Source organism: Quercus lobata, chromosome 7, assembly GCF_001633185.2.
Source record: "Quercus lobata isolate SW786 chromosome 7, ValleyOak3.0 Primary Assembly, whole genome shotgun sequence".
Taxonomy (NCBI): Eukaryota; Viridiplantae; Streptophyta; class Magnoliopsida; order Fagales; family Fagaceae; genus Quercus; species Quercus lobata.
Genome location: NC_044910.1, coordinates 34,177,798 through 34,202,716, shown reverse-complemented (window position 1 = coordinate 34,202,716; position 24,919 = coordinate 34,177,798). Strand labels below are relative to the sequence as shown.

Sequence of the window (24,919 nt, the reverse complement as noted above, 5' to 3'; positions counted from 1 at the left end):
AGGCTGTGATTTGAGGAAGGTGGTGTTAGCCAGTGTAGATAAGAAGAAGAGGAAACTTTTCAGAAAAGTAATCATCACCTCCGCATTGAACACACTACACCAACCATGCCAACCGTATTTATGGCTGAATGACACTTGAATAGTGCTAGTACATCTTATAACTTACTCAGCATGGCCTTAAAATGAGGGATGGTACAAGTTTATTGATGGAGAATCAACAACCTTACATGTGGAGGGTCAAGATTGAAGTAAGAGCACTATAAGAGGGAATAGATCCCCAATAAACAGGGATCAGATCCCAGATATTAGAAAACATAATACTCACATTTGTATCTTATTGAGTGTAAAAGGTTTCATCGGCCATTCTTAGGACTATAAGTTGGATATTTTTATCCTTAATAAACAATTTGTATGTTAATCTCTTGCCATATTTTCTTATTTAAGTTAGGATTATCATAGAGCAATCCAATTGTTGGTTTGAACACCCATCTTTATAAATTAATTGTGATGGGCCTTGACCCAAGCTCAACTATCTTTTGAGCCTCAAATCTTTAGCCCATACAGTTTCTTTCATCCAATTAGTAAAACAAGGGAGGTAAAATCAATCAATCAACAAATATATCATAGAGATAAATTTGAATAAAATGTAATGCAAATATGAGAAAGATGAGAAATACACTTGAAGGATAAACAATTAGACATCAGATGATGGTTACAGTTTATTTATTTTTACAAATTACCAAAAAAAGAAGAAGGAAAAGCATTAATGCCAATGTTGCACTAAAAATTTGCAGATAAACGAAGCAAAGCAAAAAATAGCAAAAGCGTCGACAGCAGGATTCGAACCTGCGCAGGCATAGCCCAACAGATTTCGAGTCTGTCTCCTTAACCACTCGGACATATCGACCCTCGCGAAGAAAGTAAACTACTTAAATTATCTAACCTTAAACCAAAACGGCTTCATTTTAAATCATACTTATCATCATTTTCGTTCGCAATTAATATTCCATTTTATTTTTTTCATTCAAATCATTTTCCACAAATTCCTTCCCTCCCATTTCCTCGCTTTCCCGCAAAAAAACGATTTCAATTTCCGCCCCCAAAATCCAAATCCGAAAAAAAAGCAAACCCATTTTTTCTCACTTTACTCGAACAAAAACCCAATAACCTTTACCTCTCTTTTCTCTTTGAAATTCAATTACAACTCGGAAAAAGAAAAATCTGAAACCCTAGGCAATCACATTCTTAGGAAAAATGGGTGATTCTTCAAAAAACGTGGACGTGGAGCAGCTGATAGCGTACAGTGACGACCTCGTTCGAGTTCTGAAGGACAAGAGAGACATCAACAGCTTCTCGCAGTGTCTAGAACATTCCAAGTCCCTTCGCTCTTCTTGTGACTCTGATTTCAATCAGCTCCAGAGCTCACTCCAAGGTCCGGTTCTTCAATTTTCATTTTATTATTTTTTTTAAATGAAAAATGTCGTTTTGTGTTCTGTTTTTCCTTTGTGATTATATTTTAGAAATCGATAATAAGTATAGTTAAACAATAATTTTCATAAATGCTGAGGTGTCATGAAGGGATTGGTGCTAATGAAAGCGGTGTTAGTAATGGGTACACATGAAAGTAATGTTAGTCAAGGCCCAAGAGCGTTGTAGCTTAATTGACACCTCTTAGCGATTTCAATGGAGACGTCAATGGTTCAATAAAGCGCACCCAAAAATTGTAAATATTGAATTATCACCCAAAAAAATGGAAGGAATTTGGGCTTGCCTAGTACACTACAATTCCTAGTTAAGCTTTACATGGTTATTGTTAGAATTATGGTTAAATGATTAAATTCACAATTTCCTAACAACTTAAGCTTTTGGGGAGAATTGGTAGTTTAACTGTTGTAATGTTAGAAGAAGAATTGAGGCTTCTCTGTGTTCAATTTGAGTTGCTACGCACTATCATAGTGTGTACTGACAGTAGAGGACTTACAGAAATTTCAGAAAGGTGGATTTTTGTGATAGTATGTGCATATGGAGCTCACTTTGATATGATTCATAGCAAAAGAGGAATTATTAACAGATTGCTCCATAGTAAGATATAGGACAGAAGGTTCCCCATTTTTTTTCCCTGGGGGGTTGGGGTGGGATTTGTTGACTCTTTTTGTTTTGTTGTTCCAAGGCAGTTGAATTGGTTTCCTTTATCCTTTGAAGCTCGTGGGCCGTGATAAACTCTTTCTTATTTTATTGAAGATCTTCTATTATATCTGTTTCTCGTTATCTTTTCTCGATCGGTGAGTCACACACACACCTGTTGGGACACCCTCCACTATGTTCTATATCATTTCTCTTAAAAGTTTTCATCCTAACCTCTAAAGCTTGTAAATATTTTTTATTGTTAAGAGTGGGAGTGTTGTTTTGAGTATATTAGTTGGGATTTGAGAATATAGATAAAGATACCCTTTGTTCTGACTTGACAGAATTGGAAATTGTAATGAACGGTTCAACTTGGGCATATATATTTTTAACTTTGATCCTGGGGTTTTGTAAAGATGTAGTTGAGTATAAGATGTTAGTGTGTAGTTTAGTTTGCTTTGAAAATTCTTTCAAGCAATAAGCATTTTGACAATTGTTTTGTTTCCATGCTAGTCAACATCATGCGCTGAGGTATAGGTTTTCACTCTAGCTAACAGGATGGATCTCAATTGCTTGTATACAAGTCTTGTTCATTTGAATTCAGATCCCGTTGTTGCTATATCATACAGTTTACCTCTTATGTGAAGCAGATTATCAGAAAAAGATAGATGTATGTAAGAAGAAGACAGAGGAGGCAAAATCTGAGGTTGCTGCAGATGCAGAAATTGACCTCCTTCAGAAAGAATTGGAAGTGGAAATGGAGAAAGAACATTTGCTTATGGATGAGCTTAGATAAGTATATTGTCAATTTTAACTGAGTTTTTTCAGATAATTGGTTTTATTTTGATGGTGTTGATTGGCAAGTCTTTGTTTTCCATACAACACAAGGATAAACAATGAGATTAATGATCTGGAACTCCAAAGTATTCCCCTTCAAGAGCGAAGGCAAGCTCTGAAGAGACTTGAGCAGGATGAGATGAGGGCAGAGTAAGTATATATTTCTTGGTTTATGGCATCATGAGAATTTCATACATGTATGTATTCTTACTCAGAATGGTAAGAGTAACAGTGAGAATCTAGCAAAAATTAAAATAACTAATTCTTGAGTGCTTATTTGTTTAAGTATCTAACATTAATGTCTCGAGAAAGAAATTGTGTTCATTTATCAGTGTCAAGTTCTGTAGTCCACCATTGCTATGGCTTTTTGAATCTCTAACAATTGCCGTCACATCTTTATGTGTAAGCATTTGTTTGGATGAGCTTGTTTTCACTCTTAAAACAAACTGCACAGCCTTTTAAAACATTGCCTTTTTCAATGCACAACTGTGCTTTTGCAAACGGAACAAAATAAACAGATAAACTCATCCAAACACACTAACATAACAAGTCAGTGAGGTTGATTTAACTACTGTAAGCTTGACAAATATAAAAACCTTATAAAGTGAATTAAGTTTGTGGGATATTCTTGTCTTTATGAATTTTTTATTGTACACCATAATTTAGGTTCATGAACTTTACTTTTTGAATATGTTATAATAGTTCTGTCCAGCATTTTAGAGATTTGGTTCAAGGCAGTCCATGCTCTTACAACAAGACCACACAGGAGTTGGCAATTGGGTTTTTGTGCAGTTGGATTTTCTTGTATAAGCCTGTACTAGTTATGTTTGTGTTAGTTTCATGAATCTTCATGTTTAAGTCAATGGTTTTGTTCTGTCTTTTTATGTTCATTTTTAGATATGACATCTGTTCATATTTAGAAAACATTTTGGTGCTTGAATGATCAATGCAAGCAAAAGAGCAATTGTGATGGAATAGAAAAGGCTTTTTCAAAACCCAATTCACATGAAAAAAAAAAAAAAAATCCAAGGCACACTTTTCATTTAAATATCTTTTTAGGAACTTTTTCTTGTGTGAGTCTTGACAGGCTAAGTTTATCCCACTAGGAGATGTTTCAGATTCACAAAATATTGCTCAAATTAACTCATATGAAAGATGTAGCGATGTTCTCTAGTATTTGACAATGCTAGAAGACAGCCCTGGTGTTACTTAGTACCACTGGCGTGCCCTTAGAAGTTTTCAGGTTGAGGAATATTGCGATCTTTTGTAGCACTCAACAAGCTATTATTCTTATAAAACGAACTTGAGGGTTGTATCACATTGCCCATGAAAAATACTGTCCTGAATCTTTTGTTGCATTATTTGATGATCTCTCTCCCACTCTCTGTGTGTGTGTGCGAATAAGAGACTAACAGTTGAGTTCCATAAATCCAAAAAATGAAACATTTTTGTGTTGTCTTGCAGGAGGATGCTTTCATTGTATGCTTCTGTCACAAACATTATTCCAAACTTAGATGATCAGTCTAAAATTTCAGGCCGTATCCTTCTATTGTGGTTTGGCATTATTTTTTCATTTGATAGACTTTCTTTTGCATGGGCTATTTTCAGATTCAAGGCTGCCTAATATTGTAACAACTGTGTTCTCCTTAAACCTTATTAATTGCAGATATTGTGGATAGGGAGAAAAAGGTGGTTGAGAGGTTTGAATTTGACCTGACAAAGATAGATCCTGTTGATGCATGTAATGGCATTTGGAAAATGATAAGTTCGTGATAAATATGGGACATTCTTCCTTTCAGACAGTATGTGTAATATAGTGTGCTAACTACCTTTAGAACTTTTTGTCTGGTAATTTTAGGGACTGCATTTTGCAAATTTCAAATCTTTAATCTTTAGTTAGGTTTGTGTTTGTAATAAGTTATTGTAGAGCCATATTTTCCAGTGTTTATTCTAGAATGGTTCTGGTGCCTGCAAGAGGAATTTTAGTTTCAGTTTCCACTTGTATTTTGTTGAAGAAACGTAGTCATGTTTTGTGGAAATGTATCATTCTAGTTTTAAGTGCTACAGACAATTTTGATTAAGAATAAAATAAAGTGAGATTAGCCATACTTATGATACACAATTCTTTGGTGTTAAGGTTGTCACTTCTAATTTCCACAACAACAAGCATTGTCTAGTTACATCATTACAATCCCACCATAAACATTGCTTGCATCTCTATTGTATTGTGATTGGATGAGAATGAATTAGTATTCTCTAGAGTTATTACTATTAGGGTAACTCTACTATGGAGTTCTTAAAATTTTATCCATTTATCTTGAAAACATATGATTGGATTTTATCACATCATCAATAATTTAAATAGAAACTAAAATGGTGATGGTTGATGTTTTCTTAAATGTTGAAGACATGATAACATCTAATACATTTATTTCCAAACTAATGGATAGGATTTTAAGAACTTTATGGTGGAGTCATCCTAAGAATTTTAAAGGATCTTATTACGACAATAATGTGTTCAATATGCTATGACTGACAAGATTTGTTGCAAACTTGCTGGAATTCTTTGAGCAAGGTGTTCAAATGACATAGCGAGATAGCAAAGATATAAATGGCTTGATGAAATGTTTGTAAAAAACATTTATTGTTTGATGTCTTTGGTTTGTAGGGTATGTCTTTTAATTTATTAATTAGTGTTCCCCTCATTTGGAGTCAGGCATGTAATTTAAATTTGAGTAATGTTAGGGTGACAACATTCTTACAATTTTTAAGGTAGTAAGTTGTGACTAGAGCAATATCATTTTCACATAGATATATATTTGATATCAATTTATTATGCATCAATTACAATAGGTCATGTGAAAAATTGTCCCTAGATTTATAGTTTCAATTTAGTGAGTTCTGTAACTGAAGATTATATTATAACTATCAATTAATGCGGGGAGATTCTAAAGGCTTACCAAAGTTACATATGACCCACATAAATTTCTAGTAGAGCCATAAGTACATCCACTATGACATACAAACAGTAGTTCCCTCTTCTCATAAGCTTGCTATATATCCATCTAAACACCATAAACAAGCTGGCAAGGTATTATTATAATAGTAGTAGACCAGCCATGATTGACAGAGCAGAAGGTGATGTAGAACGATATCTGAAATAGGCCAGAGGTTCCATCTTCATATGTCGCATCCATGAAGCTGTTGGTGACCCATGCATTTTCTTTGTTTCACTAGCATTACACAGCGGTTGGATTGAATTGGCATTCTCATCTAAGTTGATCTCTTCTGGAAGTGATTTGCAAGCCTTTATTTGAAGGTGGCCTTTGTAAGCCTTGCAAACATAGGTGACAAAGTTTTTGAAGTCCTGCATCGAGAAGTAAAGAATTAGCATGAATGCACGCGCATGTGTGACACAGAGAGATTAAAAGCTAACTTTGTACAGTGGTTGGTTATCCAAGATCAACCATGGTACAAATGTATGAGGTGGATTAAGATGATTTGTGCAAAAAAAAAAAAAAAAGATTAAGATGATTTGTTTCATCAGTATGACGTAGTAAAAGCTGCATATCGATTCATTACACAAATAGATTAGAGGTTTCTCACTAATGAATCTAATTCAATAAACCATAACATAACCTGATAACCTGATGATACTTTACCTCTCTCCCAAGGCCACTATTGTAGCAATCTGAAACAGGCCTTGGACTCACTCAGTTTTTGACAACAAGATTTCCATGTGTTTTCCCCTATTTGCCTTCCTTCAGAGGCTTGACTCTCAACACACTTGATGAAATTTGAAATGTTGCTTCTGCATTAGAGTTACAATTCATTGTATCTTAGTAGTTCATATTATTTGCAACAGTTTAGGCTAGTTGTACATGTTATGCTAGCAATTTATTAACTAAAACTTGATAACAGTGCAACTATAGATTGTATGATGTATTTTTAAGAGATTTGAGGAAGACTGGAAGAGAGCAGGTTTTCCCACATCTGGCCAGATGTTAATGGCACAGGCCTCTATAGCATTCAGGTTGCATCATCTGGGCTATGCTGCAAAACATTAATACCAAAAACACATAGGCTTAAATGCTTGAGAAAGTGTCCTAATCATTAATCTTAAGTACATTATTAAATGCATGAGGGAAAAAAAAATGAATGAATGAAAATGAAGATCAAAATGTGACCTGGCAAATTATGTTCTCGTTGGGTTCTACAATAAGAGCATTGCCCCATGGGACAAGCCGGAGGTTGACAATGCTGATTAGGTCCTCCATAAATACTTTCACTAGATCCCTTATGATGAAATCCCTGCTAGATGGACACAGTGAATCATAGTACAAAGTCAGATTGAGTTTTAGAATTTTGTTTAGAGACAACTTAGCATTTGAAGGTTGTGGTGGAGCTCGATCTCTGTTGCTATGATAGTCAGCACAACAGAATGGAGGAATTGACATGAACAGCAGAGAAGTTAGAACAATGAAGGAGAAAATTTTAAGATGAGCCATTTTGGGGAGCCTAGCACATTTATGCCTAGCTCTCATGTGTCATGGACATATATATAGCAGCTTGAAGTACCCACTTATGTTATAATTCCTCTTAATTACGAAAGTGCCTACCACTTTTTCACAGTTTAATTGAGCTAATCAAGTTATAAAATTATATCCATAAAAAAAATTTATAAAATTATAATATGTGGTTGTGAGTGATGACTAATAGTGATGCTCTCTATTTATTGTTTTAGTTGGTAATTTTTGAGTTTATGGTTGGGGCTCAGCAATAATGTAGCATATATTTGAACAGTTGTCCATGATCCATCTACTTCTACTACCTTAATTAAAGCAATCCCCTCAAAAAAAAAAAAAAAAAAACCTTAATTAAAGCAAAGGGTGCAAATGCACGTCAAAAATGAATTAACCCCTTCATTAATTATGAGGTTGCCAGACAACTAATGCACTAACCAAATCAGTTTACCAAACAACTAATGCACTAATGCAATTCTATTCCGGAATGTTATGCTTTAGACTGCCTATTGTTTCTCATGAAATATTATCTCTCTGCAATTTCAATTGATAGGGTGTGCTTCTGTTAAGCCACATTAGTGTAGCATTTCAGTAAATTCTGGTCCATTTCAGTCCATTCAGTCCACTTCAGTCAATTTTGATCCAATTCTGTCTGTTTGGTTCACTTTGGTCCATTCAACCTAGTTTGGTCCACTTCGATCCATTTTGTCCTTGATTTCTCTCTCTCTCTCTCTCTCTCTCTCTCTCATAGAGTAGAAGAAATTGCCTCTATAAATTATTAAATTATAAAGTCTTAACGGTAAGATCAAATTTATAAAGCTAAAATTTCATGCTCTTAAAGTCCTCAACAAAAGGATGCTATAAAGTAATTTACATATTTTTTCCTTTTATTTCGTATTTATTTTTTTCACCAAAATTTGAGGACATAGCTTTTGTTTATTTTTGTGAATTCCATTTGCAGAAACCCTTTTTTTTTTTTTTTTTGGTGAAAGTCCATTTGATGACAATGTTATTTTAATTTACTACCTTAATCTTGCCCTTACGCCACCACTTCCGGGATCAAGTTTTAATCTTTTAGTAAACAGGTTTATCTTTAGCCACGGAATTACTATTGTAACTTTATAGCTAACATCTTTCTTGAAAGGTAAGTGTCTGGCACAACTGTGGGTGTAGTAAAAGAAAAGAAAAGTGTGACAGGAACTAACAGGTTCAATTGGAATTATGTTAAGTGGCTATGTTAGATGAGGGAGGGAGGGAGTGGTACAGAACTGAAAGAGATGGATACTCAAACAACTAACTTCTTCTTGATGAAGTATAGTCACTAGTCAATTATAACATTTGAACTTAGTAAACTATTCTGATCAAAATGAAATATGAGTAAATTATAATTTGATGATTAGGTTATTCCTCTTGCTCAGCCTCTGGATTTTTCTTTCATATTAATATTGGAAATCATTTTGAAGCTTCCATCACAAAGGTTTACACATGATATTTTTTGTTGCCTTTAGAAACTGTTAAGAACACCTGCTATTCTTATTTTACATTTAAGGCAAAGTTAATTAATATGATATGCCCTCTAATCTAACTAGTTGATCTTCTTATGTACAAGTGATTTGCAGGCCTGAGGTGCTCCACTGCCTTTGAATGCCTTGCAGACATAGGTAGCAAAATTTTTATAGTCCTGCATTAGGAACAGCCATAAATCAATGAGGGAGAGAAAGAGATGGGGAATGCTAAAAAATTTAGATAGGACTACCTCTTGGAGTGGTTGATTATTGACAACCAGCCATGGCACAAATCTATGAGGTGGACTTAAATGGCCAGTTTCATCAGCATACTTTTGTAGAAGCTGCATTGGAAAGCAGTATATCTCATGGCCTAATGTATATTTATTCAATAATGAAAGATAAAATTAACAAATATCCAAAAATCAAGTTGCAAGCAACAGAAGCCAAGAAAAAAGAAAAGAAAAGAAGAAGAGCACTTTAAAGATGAACAGTCATTTACATGTTTTTGGAGTCTAATAAAGAGACAATTGAAGTGAATCACGGGGGTCCTTTCACTATTTAGAGAATAACTCTGTGGGTCATATCATTGATTTCTTATTCTAAAGCTAATAAATACAATTCAAGTAGTGGTCATAGTAATAATGCTGACAAATAAGTAAAATCAGCATTTAGAAGCATAGATAATAAAAACAACCATAAGGAATGAAAGAGATGAAATTTACCTTTGTTCCATTGCCACTGATATAGCAGTCCAAAACGGATGTCTTATTCAACCCCAGCGTGTCAAAACAACTTTTCCAGTCTTTGTGTTTTCCCTCAATGGCCAGAAACTGAAAGCAGTAAATCACAGCATAATGTATGTTCTGCAAAACAATATGTACCATCTTTAAATTTTGGTTACATGCTCTACACACTTTGTAACTGTACTCCACATTGGTACTAATATGAACATTAGGTTTCACTTGAAAATTTGTCTTTTCAATTCATCAAAAGGTTGTACTAGGATTTACTTAAGTGTAATTTGGGGTAAAAAGCAATCTTACCACATTGGGCCACACGTTGATAGCACAAGCTTCCAAAGTATTTAGTAAGCATTCATCAGGTCCATGCTGCAATTTTTTTTTTGTTAAAAGTCGAGACAGACGAGCAACAATCATGTTGAAAAATTGAACAAGATTTAGTCCATGTAAAATGGAAAATTTTGATTGATAGAAGCGCCATGCCACAATCACCATGTGGGGCATGGTGGCATCTGCCTGGCTGGAATTATATGATTCCAAAATTTTGTCATAAGCAGAAATGAATTACATTCCAAAGGTTAATTAACAAAAAAAAAAGGAGGGCCCATATATCGCTAATGAATAAAGTATGGAACTTTGTGTAAGAGACTTCAGATTGGAGCTTCATGAAACAGTTTGATTTGCTGAGAATCCATTCAACCGATTATAACACTAACATGTAAAGGTTCAAGTCTCTATTTTTATAAATTTTATTCTTACAGACTTTTCAGAACCAAATGGAAGTCAAAATTTTGAACCTCCAACCTCCAACTAATGCCAAGTCAAATCTAATAGGTTCATGGGATCAAATATGACTACATTGTGGTAAAATGGCCTTGCACGTATCACAAAATGCTTGTAAAAATAACAAAAAACCAGATGGAGATGAAAATGTTACCTGACAAACAATGGCATTGTTAGTTTTATTAATGTAAGCATTGGCCCAAGGGACTAGTCTGAGATTGATGATAGTGATGAGATCATTGTTGAAGACTTCTGTGAGATTTGTCACGATGAAAGTAGAGCAATTTTGACACAAAGTATCATAGTAGAGAGACAGATTAACCTTTGGAGAATCAATGGCAGAGACCTTGAGACCATCATCATTTGGAGGATAAGACCAAAAGGAATGAGAAGGGGATATGAACAAGGACAACAAGAAAGCTATTACAAACGTGAAAATTAATTTGGCAGAAGCCATTTTGTTTTGAGACCATAGTAATATCGTCTCTAGAAGGGTACGTGTGGGTATATATAATTTGCGCAAGTTGTTGCTTTTGAATGCGTAATATGACATCAATGACTTTATTTTCATATTCAACGACTAAAAGGCCAGCAGAAACTGACTGCAATAGCTTAACAATTTGATTTTTGGTCAGTTTCTTTAACAATTACACTATTCATTTTGCAGATTTGTCCCTTTCCACTATAATTCTCCAGCTCAAGTCAGCTCTGCGTTTAATGATCCTTATCGTTTACATCCTTAAATGATACTTATCCTATACATTCTACATGTACAGCTTGTAAATCTTATTAATTGGTCTCTTTAAAATGTTAAGTCCAGTTTGTAGTTTCAACACCACATGTGAATGATCTCAGCCATGAACTACTTTGGTCATACTGAATTTTGCAGCCATTCTAGAGTGACAATCTATTACCATTCATGTGAACTCGTTCAATGTGGTCCAACATAAGAATTAAGAGGAGTGTGTGAGTTGAGGAAACTTCTATTCCTATGTACATATATGACAGAAGGATTGATGGTGAGTGCTTCTTTTAAATGCTTCAACAAAAAGAAAAGATTTGCAGGCTTAGGTATGGACTTTAATTCCTTGCAGACAAAACTTACAGGAGTGACACGTTAGATCAAAATTTTCTATTAATGTTATACCTTTTTGGAAGATAGTTCAAACTTTTTCTTTTTCTTTTTTAGCTAAACTTGATATTATTTTTACTGAATTAAGATGTGTGATGACAAACATTACAAAGAACTCATCAATACCACAACTTTTCATTTTCCTCATAATGAATGAAACATTCTCTGCATTTTTGTTCAATGGACATAATCATACTAAGAGTCATGGTATATACCATAGAAAATTCAAGAGGAAATTAATATTCTATGCCTCTTATCTATTAGATAATAGTAAAAAAATAAAATAAAATAAAACTTTATAGTGGGTTTCAGTTAGCCCAATTGGTAAAGTATCTTGTCATCGAATAAAGTATTAAGATTGAATCCCACATACCAAATAAAAACCTATTAGTATCCTGATTTGATGATAAAGAATAATTACCATAAAGTGGACACCGTAGCTCAAAATCTTAGTATATTTAAAAAAAATTTTAAAATTTCCTTCTCAAATTACACATAATAAAAGTTAAGAGAGAGGCCAGATCAAATCCTTCTGATTGCATTTGGGTTTGTAATTGCCTCCAACCAAGTGTGACTTATGTTCTAGGCTGTGCCAAGTAAGGTTTTCAACCTTATATGAGTCTTTAGACCGAGATTCTTGCAGACCACTCATTAGTAGTCACATGCATAAGAATTCATCACCTAATCCTTCACAGTCATTGCCCCTTTACTAAAGATGACAACTGACATCTGACAAAAGATAGGTCTTTTTTTATCATTCTTCATCTTTTTGTCTCATTCTTTATGCAGGGATCATGCCAATTTGAAACAACTTTGCTAAATATCAATTTTGGAGAGTCATGAATCAGTCTTCAAAAAGCTTAATCATCAATAGTCCTATGTTGGTATTCAAACTTTAGGCCTTTTTATTTATTTTTATATTTTTAAAATGCTCACAACAAGGAGAGGAAATCTTTAAAGCCAAGTTCTACGCTATGGGATAACCAAGTACCAAGCAATGCTAATGAGCTACAAGGCTCTTGATAACTTTAGGCTGTTTTCTAGAAACCAAAGTTATAAACAAAAATACATGTTAGGACACATAAATAACCTAAATCAAGAAGGGAAAAAATGAGAGTACTACAACCAGGTTACTTGTTTTACATAGCATGCCAATCAACCAATAAATTACCATCATATTAACATTAGTGAAATACACCATGATGCTGTAAAGTTTTGTATTGATGAAGAATTATATAAATCGTGTCTCAGAGTCACACTGAAAGCTCCTCCTTCATCCATGGTTTGTCAGAGAATCTTTCACCAAACTTGGGATCTTATTTGCCGTTGTTAATGATGTCAAGTTCTTTCTTCATCCACATAGCATACTGGCTGGATAGAATTTGATTTCTCAATTGAGTCAACCATAGGTGAAAGTGATCTACAGGCCTCAGGTTTAGGACCTTTGTAAGCCTTACAAATATAGGCCACAAAATTTCCATAGTCCTACATCAAGAAAGATTTTGTTAAGAAAATAAATGAAGGAAAAGCCTAAAGACTAATGTCGGACCAAAGGCTTTGGTATCTTATGTAACAGTTACATGCAACATCACCTCTCATAAAAAGAATGTTGCATGATGAGATCATTTTTTGTGTGATTGAATATTCATCGAAAAGGAAAAAGGGACCAACCTCTTGGATTGGTTGATTATTCACAACCACCCATGGTACAAATCTATGTGGTGGATTGAGCTGACCTGTTTCCTTGGCATATTTCTGTTCAATCTGTGTATCAAATATGAATATGGAATTTAACTAATGAAGAAAGTTCATGAATTTGAACAATAAAGTAACCAAAAGTAATAAAGAAGAGGGTACATGGTACTGGACCAATCAAAGAACTAGCATGTGAAACTAACCACATTTCCATAACCACTATTGTAGCAATCGATGGGTACAGTACCCAATCCTGACTTTTGAAAGCAATTGATCCACTCCGTATGCTTGCCTTCCAAGGTGAGACGCTCAACACAGTGGATAAATCTAAAATGCCGGACCTGAATCAGACTCAAATTGTACAATATTTTCAGGTCAGCAACATGCTTTCATGACACGATGACACAAGTCTTATAATTCAATAATATTATCTAATTTTCTTTTGATTTCAGGAGAATTTATATTCGAATCCTAATGATAAAAAAAACAATTATCAGGAGTGGACATCATAGGTTTAAACTTTTTCAAAAATAAAAAAAGATTCGAATCCTTCTCTTCCACTTTGCTCTCTTAAGAAAAAAACATGTTTTGTATAATATTTTAAACCATAATCACAAGTTTTTTTTTTTTTTTTTTTCATATTTGCTTATATACAATTTTTTAAAATCTCACAATTTTTATGTATAATAAAGTATACAAGAAAAAAGTTAATCTAAACATAGGTCAAAATTGCAAATAAGCAAAGTTCACTACAAAAAATTAAGAAAACACAATCTCTCATAATTGCATATATCAATTAACCCATTCCTTCACTTTGCAAACAAGAGAATTAGTATCACAAGCCTGATATGCTCACTATAATATAATCAAGTGTTTTTATTTTTATTTTTTTATAATAAAGATATTGGGGGCCTTACCACATCAGGGTAGACAATAATAGTGCAGGCTTCAATAGTGTTCAGCAAGCATTCATCTGACCCATGCTGCAAATATGGTAAAATGAAGATTAGTTAAAACAATTCTACTTTAAGAGTTATAATATAGAATAATGCTATAGGTACAAATTATTTTATAACATTTTTACAAACTATTGATGTGGCAAATTCTTACTAGTTTTAATCTGGGCCATCATTAATATCACATTTTTATTTACCAATAAATTATCTGATAAATGCTAAGCTACACAGCAGTTTATAAAAATATTATAAAATAATTTGTAACTGTAGCATTACTCTGTAATATATACAATAAATCTAATTTCATGGCTTACATACATTTTTTATATTTTATATTTTAAATCATCAGGGCCTTACCTGGAAATTCTTGCACGCGTGGACAAATCACAACAAAGATCCCGGCCCAGAGTATTTACTAAAATCGGCTCCCACGGACCTAACAGCTTAAGGCCTCTTTATAGACTGGCCCACCATGCACTCAGTGCATGTATTTATTATTTATTATCATTGCTATTGATAGTCGACAACTGAAAATTTTCATTAAACCCGTTGGATAGGCTTATTTTTCAATCCCTAGTCTTATTTTTCATCATTATTTTTTTTTAAAGGGATTTTCAACTCAAAACTCAAACTTGTCTTTTCTCAAAAAAAAAAAAAAAAAAAAAAAAACTCAAACTTGACAGGTTGTGAAATTCCTAACTAAACCGTATTTATTATACGTGTGGAAACTAACTTAACCAAATGGGCTGGGCTTACATCTCTCATACCTTATATAAATTGAACTTTTATTATTAGTTATTTAATTTTTTATAAATTATTACAACTCACATAATATGCTTAACTTATATTGTAAATTTTCAAATTTATCAACATTAATTCATAAAATTATAAAATAAATAAACTTTCATATGTGGTGGGTTTAAGTTATAAGTTATATGGGTTTAAAAAACTATCAATTTGAACCCACCCCAACCAACCCACTAACTCATGAAAATCAACTCGAGGTTGGATTGAATTGGTTTTGTCGGGTGGTCCGTTTGATGCACACCCCTACAAGTGACTTGAAAAGATTTTGACACTAGGAAATGAAAGGTGACCAAAAGCTAAAAGTAAGTAGATCAGGAAACGCGCATTGGAACAACTAAATCCTCATTACTCTTCAACACAAGGGAAAAAAAAATGTGACTCTCATTTCCCACTTCTATCAATTATCTTAATGTGTTCTTCTACCGGTTAATTATAGGACTACATACATACTACTACTTAAAAATGTATAAATGAACAAATAATTTTAATTTTATTAATGTGTACCCTAAAGACATACAATAATATATCATTTTTGAGAAAAAATTTATCGAGAATTGAAAAAATTTTGACCCAATAAAATTTTTTCAAAAAGGGATTTGTTAACAGACCCATAAACAAAACCCCAATGGGAAACTCAAGTTTGAAGGTAGATGCACCGTGCATGACCCACTGGTTTAAGTACTATTGTCTCTCATGCTTAAAATCACTGGTTTTCTAGGTGGAGCGAGAGAGCTGATGTGATATGTTGTGATATAAATGGTGGATCTACGTAAAAGTGACATTCCCATCACAATTTACCGTGTCATTAGTTTTGAAAAAGATTGTTGTGAAATAAAAAATAAGAAAAAGAAAGAAAGAAAGTTGAAGAAGATGGAGAAGTGACCTGGCAAATGAAGGAGCCGTCCGATTTGTTGATCCAAGCGTTGCCCCATGGGACCATCCTGAGATTGACAATGGAGATAAGACCGTTCTGGAAGATCTTCACCAGATAGTTCACTATGAAATTCGCACAGTAAGGACACAGAGTTTCATAGTACAGCGACACAGTAACATTCTGTGACTTGGAAGAAGAAGAACAGTGAGTCGGAGTAATGAAAGAGAGCAATGTGTTTGTGAGAATCAAAATGGTGAGTATTTGGCGAGAACCCATTTGTGGCCGCAAAAACATAAAAATAAAAAACGATGAAGCTCACTTCAGTCGGTGGTGGTTTTTGTGTGGTTATATTTTGTTATGGGCTTTACTGTGTGTACCTGTTTGTGAAAGTGATGGTGGATCGATTAGAATACTGAATACTCTATTTATTTGCAGTGAAATTACAATAAAGTGTGAGAGTAACTGCTAGTTTTTAATATGGGCAAGTGAGCGTCAGTGTGACTTCAATTCCTTATCTTTATTAACTTTAGGCTCTGATTGAGTTATGGACTTTTTCTTTTTCAGCTTCTTTTTCTTTGTCAGAACTTGTGTTTATGCTCTAAAGAACATGGTTAGTTATAGTCATCATGGTTACCTTACCCTGGAGTATAAGAACTTTTTTTTTTTTTTTTTTAATACAAATATTTTCTCAAGTGAGTATTGGAGTGAAATTAAGCTGTTTATTTAGCTTATTTAACTTATGTCTAATTTTCTAAGGTTTTCATTTGTTTATACAACTTTATTTTGAAGAGCCTTGGCACCTCTTAAATTATGTAATTGAATGAGTGGATCGATGGACTCTATAATTGTTTCACCCACTGCACTTAGGGTTGTAAATGAACTAAGTTATTTATAAACAATTTGGGCCCAGCTCGATAAAGAGCTCATTCATGTTGGTTTATTTGTAAAAAAGCTAAGTTTAAACCTTAGTTTTAGGCTTGTTTAATAAACGAGTTGAACCCAAGTAAAAAAAAAAAAAAAAATCGTTCATGAACAAATTCATAAATGATAGGGTTTGATAAAAAAAAAAAAAAAAAAAAAGTCGAGTCTAGGCCCGTTTTTAAACTTTGTAATAAGCTTTATATGGGCTTGAAAAATAAATTCATATCATAATATGCCTTTAATTAATTGGGAGTTTGAACCACTCATCCAAACCAAATGGGCTTGATGATATGCTTAAAATTGACTTGATAATGTACTTATGTTGAATCTTGAACTCAAGAGCTTGATAATGAGCTCAACCTTGACTTGACTAATGAATCAAATTGAGCCAATTCGAGCTTGAGCCCAAACATTATTGGAAAAAATAGAAAATAAGCTCAATTATAGCCCTAAATTATGCATTTTATAATTCTCAGATTTTAGAAACAATATATTGGAGTTACCCTATAAATTTTAGTGTTAAGAAACTTAACCAAAAATCTAAAGCTAATCGTAGGTTTTATTTAAGTTAACTGGTAAAGTCTTTTTGTTATCTCTGCTAATTAAAAAGAAAATTTAAACCTAACCCCAAAAATTTGAATGAGCAACCCCATATTTTAGCCTAATGGCATGGTTTTAAAAATTGGATCAGTTGGTTCAATTAGTTTGATAATGAATTGAGCCTAAATTTAGTCCAATTATCTTTAAAAACTGAAAACTATAAATAAAAAGTGAAAAAAATAAAAAAATTGCTATTTCAACCGGTTAAACCGGGAGCCAAATAGGTTAGACTGATTTTTTATTATAATTCTGTGTAATACAAAAAATTTAGTTTTTATTTTTTTTTATATATTTTAAATTTGAGAAATACACACACACATATATGGGGAAAGGGGATGAGATAAGGGAATACACCCACACGCCAACACCAAAACTACATGTAACAGTTAATGTCGCGGAGTAAGTGATAAACCCCTTTTCAATATCACACCTTATTGATGTTGGATGACTCGACAATATTGAGTATCTTTTTTATTTGAGTATCTTTACAGTTTTGGAAAATTGGCTCATTAATACGATTACATTAATGCAATCAAAGGTACTAATGAAAAAGTAGGCTTCAAACTTATTTATTAGGAAATCACAAATATTTTATATTCATGGAATTTTTTTATTTTATTTTATTTTATTATTTTATTTTTTATACAAGATAGAAATTTTACTTTAACCTAATCTAATGGTGTGTTTGGTTGGAGGGGTGGAAAAGTGGGAGGATAGAAATATTTCAATTTTCCTCCTTTTTGTTTGGTTGGGAGTGAAAAAGTGGAAGGATTGGAAAAAATGAATTTGTTTAAATTTACTCATATACCCTTGTTAAAAAATTATGCCCAATTAAAACAAAAAAGTGATAAGCAAAAAAAAAAAAAAAAACAATAACCCAAATTTATTACAAAAAATCATTTCCAAAAAAAAATTCATTTCTAGTTAAAAAAAAAAAAGAAAAAAGAAAAAAAAGCACCACGCCTAGGAAGTCAAAAGAAAAAAAGAAAAAAAAAGGAGGCAATGTTGCCCAAGAATCCATAAGAAGAACAAAAAATAGAAAAAAACAAAACACCACCCCTAGGAAACCAAAAATAAATAAATAAAATAAAGGAGGCAAGTTGCATTGGGAACCATAAGGGGAAAAAAAAAAAAAAAAAGAGACTCACTTTGCCCATGTGCACTGCACGTAAGCAATTTTGTCATTTCACCATCAAACTCCTCTCACCCAGTTTTCTCTTTATTTTAGAGAGACAAACTTTGTGTGGGCTCGGGTGAAAAATGTCTAGACCCCACATTAAAATTTTCTTTCCCCTCTTCCCAACCAAACAATACACAAACCTATTTTCTCTCTAAAATTTTTCATCCACCCTATTTCACTTCCAAATAAACACACCATAAATGTATGTGTGTGAAGTTTCCTCCTGAAAACTTGAACCCCAACTTTTGTTCTCTCCACACCCCATAAGTACTAAAATTTAAGGAGTGACCATCACGGCAAAGGTGCACAATGGTGGAAATTAATTACTCCCTCCGTCTCACTTTGTTTGTCATGTTTGAAAAGTCAAATATTTTAAGGGAACATCATTTATTGTCTTGTTTGCCTTATAAAAATGTATAAGTTTACAAAACTACCCATAAATAAATGTATCAGCCTTTTTTAAAAAGAGTTATTCTTAATGAGGTTTAGGGGTATAAAAGGAACATTAGGAAACTAATAACTTTTATTTTTAGAAACAGGACAATATTTTGGGACATCTCAATATGGAATAGAAGACAAACAAAGTGGGACGTATGTAATATTTTATATTAGGTTTCACAACATTTATGTAGTTTAAACTTTAATGCGACCCACCACCAAGTGTGGCTTAACGGTAAGAAACCCTCAAATGCCCAATTTGCTCAAAGGTTCGAGTCTCCGCTCTTGCAACTTTGTGTTGTTAGCTACTTCGGCATTTGGCCTGAGCTAGCTTGGTATAAAATGTGGGCACAAGTAATGGTATACCCTATTGTGTCCTAATTGTACCCTTGAACTTACTTAATCTATATCTTTAATTTTTTTAATAATATAGCAAATATCAGAGTGGGACCCTTCATAGCATCGAGTGACCAAGTATACAATCTATTCGTGTAGATTCCCCACAATACTGTTTGGGAATATATAAATGGATAATATAAAGTGTAGACTCCCTTTTATATTTAATACTATTTTTTTCAGAAGAATATTTAAAACCAATTGTTATTTAAGTTATGCGTAAAAAATTATTGACATTAACAAAAATATATAAACACTTGTTAATATTATCTGTAAGGACGCGATTTTGTAACAAACTGTAACAGTGTTGGGTTTGCACGTAAAAAGGCCCAAACAATATCATTTGTAGAGCGTGGGTTTGAAAGGTTAAGCCTTGGTCACCAGGCGGTGGGTTTTTCGTGATACCCATACATAGTTAAGTTGTCTTCACCCCTAGAGTCTTTCTCCTGGAGGTGGGTTAGGAGGCTCTGGTTTTTTGGCCATTTTTCCCAACCCCCTTTATGACGCACTAACTTTTACATTATATAGTCCCTCCTCGTTGATCCTATCTCTCCATTTGTTGATCAGGCAGGTGGTTACTTCTATACCTGTCCCATCAGCTGTCCCCTCTTACTTTTCTACTTAGTCGCGAGGATCGAAGTTACACCGTTCAAGCGTCTTTTCTCATTAACATGATCAGGACGTTGGCTGGTGTATTTAATGTGGAGGGGACGTATTTTCCTTGAACCTATTTCGCACCGTACCTCCATGTGGGCCATATTCCACTCACATCCCCTTCAAGGGGCTGTTTGGGGATAGCCTTTACCAAGACGTTGATCTTCCCATTGAGGTCCTGGAGTGCCGAGAACAGGGTAATCCTCAGCCGTTCCCCTTGACATCTCGGCTTTCGATCATTCGTTTTCGGCACACGACATCCTCGGCACGGGCCCTGGGCCCAGATAGAGTTTGGGCCGGATTCTAAACTTCCCGGACCCACAATATCAAAGGTATGCACTTAATTAATAGGCAATTTTTTACTTTTTATAATTTTAAAATTATTAATTAAATTATTTATGACAGTGTAGTCCGGTAACGACTCTCCTTTTCGATTTTAGCCCAATGGGTCCACAGGCCGATAATTGAATTCCATCGGTCCAAACATCATACTGCCCAACAACTCTATGATACTATCCACTGGAGTTCCCTAGTAAGCTCAGCTCAGTCAGTCCTCTTCACTTCACTCCTCCATTGCTCTCTCTCTCTCTCTCAATTCTAAACCCTCTCATTTCTCTCCTAAAACCTTCTCTTTCTCTCTCTGAAAATGGCATCGATCAACTTCAACAACCCCTTCGAAAACTGGTTCAACAAACCCCAAAACCCAATCTCTCCAATCAACCTCCTCTCACTCACCCAATCAATCTCACCCAAACAAACCCCTCCAAACTTCGCTTCCATCTCAAACCCCTTCAAATCCAAAAAACCCAAACCCCAACCCCGAAACCCGGACGAACCCGGCCCAATGCGCCAAATGGTGGACCAATTCTTGTGGGAATGCGAAAATATCCCCGATTACCGTCACACCCCAGAAGTCGAAAAGATCCTAAACTCCGACCCGATTTTCGAACGCAAAGAAAACCCGACCCCGGAAGAGATCCGAGAAAACGAGGAGTTCTGGGCGCGGTTCCGGGCCAGCCCGGTGGTCCAATTCTTAGCCCGGGCCGAGGAGATAGCCGATAAAATAAACGAGATGGAGTTGAAGGAAAACGACACGCCGTATAGGAAAGAGGATAAGAAGCTTTGGCAAGCGGTACCGCACGTGATAGGTTTGGATGGGAGGCCTATGGTGAGGAAAGCTATTAAGACGAAGAAGGAATCAGATGACAAGTTTTGGGATTTTGCTAGACAGTTCTTTTTTGGGCTTTGGGGTTTTAGACAAAGGCCTTACCCACCGGGTCGGCCCATTGATGTTGCTCAGGCTGTTGGGTATAAGAGGCTTGAGAAGCGTTACTATGATTGTAAGTGTTTGAATTTTTTATTTAGTATTGTAGTTCATACATTGAATTCAACACAAGATATTTTTCACAACTGCCGACATGACCTGTAGTTTATTGATATCACTTTTATTATGCACGGATCACAACCGAGTTGTGATGGAACATCTCTATTAATGACACCATTTTTAATCATTAAGTCTTTTTATAATATCTAAGGTGACAAATTGTTATCAGTAGAAAATAAAGTGATACATATGAGAATTTATAACAATTTGCCAACTTAAAAATTGTGAAAAATGTTGTAAATGTTGCATTGCTTCATTCTTATTGTAGACAAAACTAGTGGAATTTTTTGTTGCACTAGACTTACTGTTCCTTATTTGGTGGAATGGAATTTTAGATGATGTGGCATTATGTACCCCCATGAGAAGACTAAATCTTTATAATGAAATGAATTGTTGGACTCTCTTTGTATCATAGAGAGGGTAATGATCATGGTAAAATTATTTTAGATCTTTTGGTTCTATATGTTTTTCATTTATGTTGTTGTTGTTGGTTGATGAAGTTATCATGAGGAGTGGAGGATGGTGGTACAAGGATCGGTTGGGGCGGACTCGGGGACCGTGCGAGTTAATAACACTTAAAACGGCATGGGGTGGTGGGATTATTGATAAGCACACTTTCATTTGGGGTGACGACATGGATGAGTGGGCTCCAATTCACATGGTTTATGGCTTGGAACGTGCAATTGCCACTTGGGAAGGTTTGTTGTTGAACTTAAAACTTTTTCCATGTCTGTTATCTTTTAGTAGTTTCTTACTTTCTTGATCACTTGGTAGTGGCAATGATGTTATAATTTGCCAATTTGTTAAGAAACGGTGGCTGGCAAGGTTTGATACTGGCAATGATCTTGTGATCTTGATTAGATGAAAATATGCTTAGACTATATGTCCAGAATTAGAAAATGGTCATGGAAGGAAGAGGTGATGATTTCTTTCAAATACAATTTATAGCGGACAATTATCTTTTGTTAAACTCTCCTGATTAATATCAAGTTACTCCATGATTTCCTTGGAGATGTTATTAAAATCATATTAAGAGTCATAAGGGAAAAATGCAGATACCTGCTTCTTTTCTGTGATGGGTACATTTTTGGAGGTAGAGAAAAAGTTTATCATAACCAGTGTAACTACTTTAGTTGTGCCACCTAATTAGGCTACTAGAAGTTATTTGGATGGTCCAACCCTTGATGTTGTTAACATTTATCATATGTTGTATTTATTTGATCTTAATTGATTCTTGGTTTACTATTTGGTGATCTTCAGTTAGACTCGGTGCTGCTGCAACAGCTTTTATTCACAAACTACAGAAAGGGATACCTCCAAGGGTTCCACTAAAAGGGCATGAGAAGAAAACCTATAAGCAGCTCCAACAAGAGGCTGTAGAGAGCAAGAGACGTGATTTAGCAGTACTGGAAGCTAATGACGGTGTTTGGCCAGGGGTTAGAATTCCTAGTCATGCCCTATTTCTTTGGGCTAGTGGCTCTGAACTGACTACAATTTTGGAAGAGGATGACCACATGCCAAACAAATACATACCAAAAGATGTTAGGTATGTTTATGCAGCTGGTATATTACCTTTCTTGTCTCTTTTACATCTGATTGATAGAAATTTAATGGTATGCATTGTTGCAAAGAGGAAGCAACTTCTGGAGGTTATATGTCAAGGTTCACATTCTGTCCTAGAAAAGGATTCTATCATCTTCTGTTAGAAGGAAAGATAGGCAGATTGGAGATATAGGCATTAATGCTTTATTAATTAGGGATTGAAGTTAGAAGAAAAAAATTGCAAATATGTTTTTTTTTTTTAACTAAAATTTTTTATTATGATAATGATGTCTTCCCATTGCCGAGGATCACTGTTTTGTTAATTCCCTTTCATCTTTATCACATTTGTCCATTGGGGATGTCATTGCATGTCAAGAACTGGCAGTCAAACTAATATTTTGTTTGTGTATGTGAGCAGAAAACAATTGCAACAAATTATCCCTGGGTTAAGGCCTTGGGAGGTTTTAAGCATAGAACAAGCAATGGATCAGATTACATATGGTGGGGAGTGGTATCGTGAACCTCTTGGTTCATACACAACCGGTCCACCATACATCAGGCATTGGAATAAGGACGTCAAGGTAAATACTGCTTCCTACTTCAGGTTTTGGATTATTTTTCTTAGCTTCCTTGAGCTCTATGGCTATGTTCAACTCTTGAAACAAAACAAAATTTTAGTTCATTACTTTGATGATTTCTGCTTGCTTAATGGACCACCTGATTTGCATCTTTGTAGGCTTCTCCCCTTTGCAAAATTTTCATTCATGTACGATAATGTAGGTCATGGTAAATAGTAATTATAAGTTATAACCGAAATATTCTCTTAGGGAGAAACAAGAAGAAAAGAGAAAAGGGTACATGTTTTGTATAACGTCCTGTCCAATATGTAATATTTGTATGTTAGTTGCTGAACTTTTTGGAATTTAAGTAAATCCTTTCCTATAAGGTTCTCTATATAAAACTATGTGTCTAGTTAGTGCATATTCCTCTATCATCTATATATTCATTTATGGTTTCTTTCTTACAGAGGTTGTTTAAGATTTTCTCCGACCTTAGCAACGAAGTGTACAGCAAATTGGAGGAGACAATTCCTGGTTTCGATAAAGTAATGGAGAAGGTCCAAGCTGATGTTGATGCGAGGCAAGCCAAAAGAAAAGAGAGGAGGGAGGCACAGAAGAAAGCTGAGAAGATGGACTTGTACAGTCGACCTCGGATCCCATAGCATCATGATGATCTCATAATTCTGCAGATTTTATGGTAATGCCCTTACAATCCCACCTGCCCTTCATTTGGCAACTTACGTACTGACCAATCTTCTTTTTGCTGTAAAAATAATGTTTTGTCTCTTCAAAATAGATGTGTTTAATGTACTTCATGTGGGACACTTGGACTGCTGATGATATTAATTCAAGGTTATACTTCTGTTTTGCATGGGATAATGTCTATGTCACACGTGTGTGTTTGGTATTAGCTTATTTAGCTTTTTGCTGGAAGTGTGCTAAATTATATTTGTACTTTGAAAAAAATGAGGTTTTGAAAAACTGTACATAAAAGCTAAAAACTGAAGGAAAAAGCTAAATGATTTTTCCCCCTTTTTTTACCCTAATGAGGGGGCAATTTTCATTTTCTTGTCTGTTTTTAAGAAAGCTGAAAAGAGAAGGTAAGAGGGTTAATGAAATAGATTGCATTTCATTTGCTTTGGAAAAAGAGGTGGGTGCATTCGCTTTCTTTTGATGATTATGATTATGTTGCATGCTAGTTTGGGAGAGTTTTTTTTTTTTTCATTGATTTATTGGGCTTAAAAAATAAGCTAGACAAAAATTAG

General features: G+C 34.4%; 4 protein-coding genes and 1 non-coding gene across 6 annotated transcripts; 2 read left to right on the top strand and 3 right to left on the bottom strand.

The window, feature by feature from the left end:
• Nucleotides 1-825: 825 nt before the first annotated feature.
• TRNAS-CGA lies at nt 826-907 on the bottom strand. The gene has a single exon. It is a non-coding gene; the product is annotated as a tRNA-Ser (tRNA).
• A 98-nt stretch (nt 908-1,005) lies between these two features.
• Nucleotides 1,006-5,068, top strand: LOC115952383 (kinetochore protein SPC24 homolog). The gene is made up of 5 exons (XM_031069544.1): nt 1,006-1,432; nt 2,775-2,916; nt 3,010-3,111; nt 4,426-4,499; nt 4,628-5,068. The coding sequence occupies exons 1-5, from the start codon at nt 1,255-1,257 to the stop codon at nt 4,732-4,734; spliced, it is 603 nt and encodes a 200-aa protein (XP_030925404.1). The 5' UTR covers nt 1,006-1,254; the 3' UTR covers nt 4,735-5,068.
• Nucleotides 5,069-8,899: 3,831 nt separating this feature from the next.
• LOC115954077 (gamma-interferon-responsive lysosomal thiol protein-like) lies at nt 8,900-10,977 on the bottom strand. 2 transcript variants are annotated; one of them, XM_031071936.1, is made up of 5 exons: nt 10,670-10,977; nt 10,036-10,101; nt 9,715-9,855; nt 9,241-9,333; nt 8,900-9,165 (listed from the first exon to the last, which is right to left on the bottom strand). In XM_031071936.1, the coding sequence occupies exons 1-5, from the start codon at nt 10,970-10,972 to the stop codon at nt 9,070-9,072; spliced, it is 699 nt and encodes a 232-aa protein (XP_030927796.1). In that variant the 5' UTR covers nt 10,973-10,977; the 3' UTR covers nt 8,900-9,069. The 2 variants fall into 2 exon arrangements, with proteins under 2 accessions (XP_030927796.1, XP_030927797.1); XM_031071937.1 differs by having other exon boundaries at nt 9,715-9,822.
• Nucleotides 10,978-12,635: 1,658 nt separating this feature from the next.
• LOC115951371 (gamma-interferon-responsive lysosomal thiol protein) lies at nt 12,636-16,511 on the bottom strand. The gene is made up of 5 exons (XM_031068590.1): nt 15,989-16,511; nt 14,260-14,325; nt 13,546-13,683; nt 13,319-13,411; nt 12,636-13,132 (listed from the first exon to the last, which is right to left on the bottom strand). Exons 1-5 carry the CDS (start codon nt 16,271-16,273, stop codon nt 12,986-12,988), a joined length of 729 nt encoding a protein of 242 aa, XP_030924450.1. The 5' UTR covers nt 16,274-16,511; the 3' UTR covers nt 12,636-12,985.
• Nucleotides 16,512-20,663: 4,152 nt separating this feature from the next.
• LOC115953595 (protein TIC 56, chloroplastic) lies at nt 20,664-24,525 on the top strand. The gene is made up of 5 exons (XM_031071330.1): nt 20,664-21,508; nt 22,053-22,250; nt 22,813-23,098; nt 23,513-23,675; nt 24,122-24,525. The coding sequence occupies exons 1-5, from the start codon at nt 20,815-20,817 to the stop codon at nt 24,314-24,316; spliced, it is 1,536 nt and encodes a 511-aa protein (XP_030927190.1). The 5' UTR covers nt 20,664-20,814; the 3' UTR covers nt 24,317-24,525.
• The last annotated feature ends 394 nt before the right edge of the window (nt 24,526-24,919 follow it).

Bases quoted from the DNA above. Each gene is read 5' to 3' on its own strand.
- LOC115952383 (XM_031069544.1), top strand. From the start codon at position 1,255: ATGGGTGATTCTTCAAAAAACGTGGACGTGGAGCAGCTGATAGCGTAC. The intron at 3,112-4,425 runs GTAAGTATATAT...GTTGTCTTGCAG, and splicing joins CAGGATGAGATGAGGGCAGA to GAGGATGCTTTCATTGTATG. The intron at 4,500-4,627 runs GTATCCTTCTAT...TATTAATTGCAG, and splicing joins TCAGTCTAAAATTTCAGGCC to ATATTGTGGATAGGGAGAAA.
- LOC115954077 (XM_031071936.1), bottom strand. From the start codon at position 10,972: ATGGCTTCTGCCAAATTAATTTTCACGTTTGTAATAGCTTTCTTGTTG. The intron at 10,102-10,669 runs GTAACATTTTCA...AAAAAATTGCAG, and splicing joins ACAATGCCATTGTTTGTCAG to CATGGACCTGATGAATGCTT. The intron at 9,166-9,240 runs GTAGTCCTATCT...TTCCTAATGCAG, and splicing joins ATAATCAACCACTCCAAGAG to GACTATAAAAATTTTGCTAC.
- LOC115951371 (XM_031068590.1), bottom strand. From the start codon at position 16,273: ATGTTTTTGCGGCCACAAATGGGTTCTCGCCAAATACTCACCATTTTG. The intron at 14,326-15,988 runs GTCACTTCTCCA...CCATATTTGCAG, and splicing joins ACGGCTCCTTCATTTGCCAG to CATGGGTCAGATGAATGCTT. The intron at 13,412-13,545 runs GTTAGTTTCACA...TTTGATACACAG, and splicing joins ATAGTGGTTATGGAAATGTG to ATTGAACAGAAATATGCCAA.
- LOC115953595 (XM_031071330.1), top strand. From the start codon at position 20,815: ATGGCATCGATCAACTTCAACAACCCCTTCGAAAACTGGTTCAACAAA. The intron at 23,099-23,512 runs GTATGTTTATGC...GTATGTGAGCAG, and splicing joins TACATACCAAAAGATGTTAG to AAAACAATTGCAACAAATTA. The intron at 23,676-24,121 runs GTAAATACTGCT...TCTTTCTTACAG, and splicing joins ATTGGAATAAGGACGTCAAG to AGGTTGTTTAAGATTTTCTC.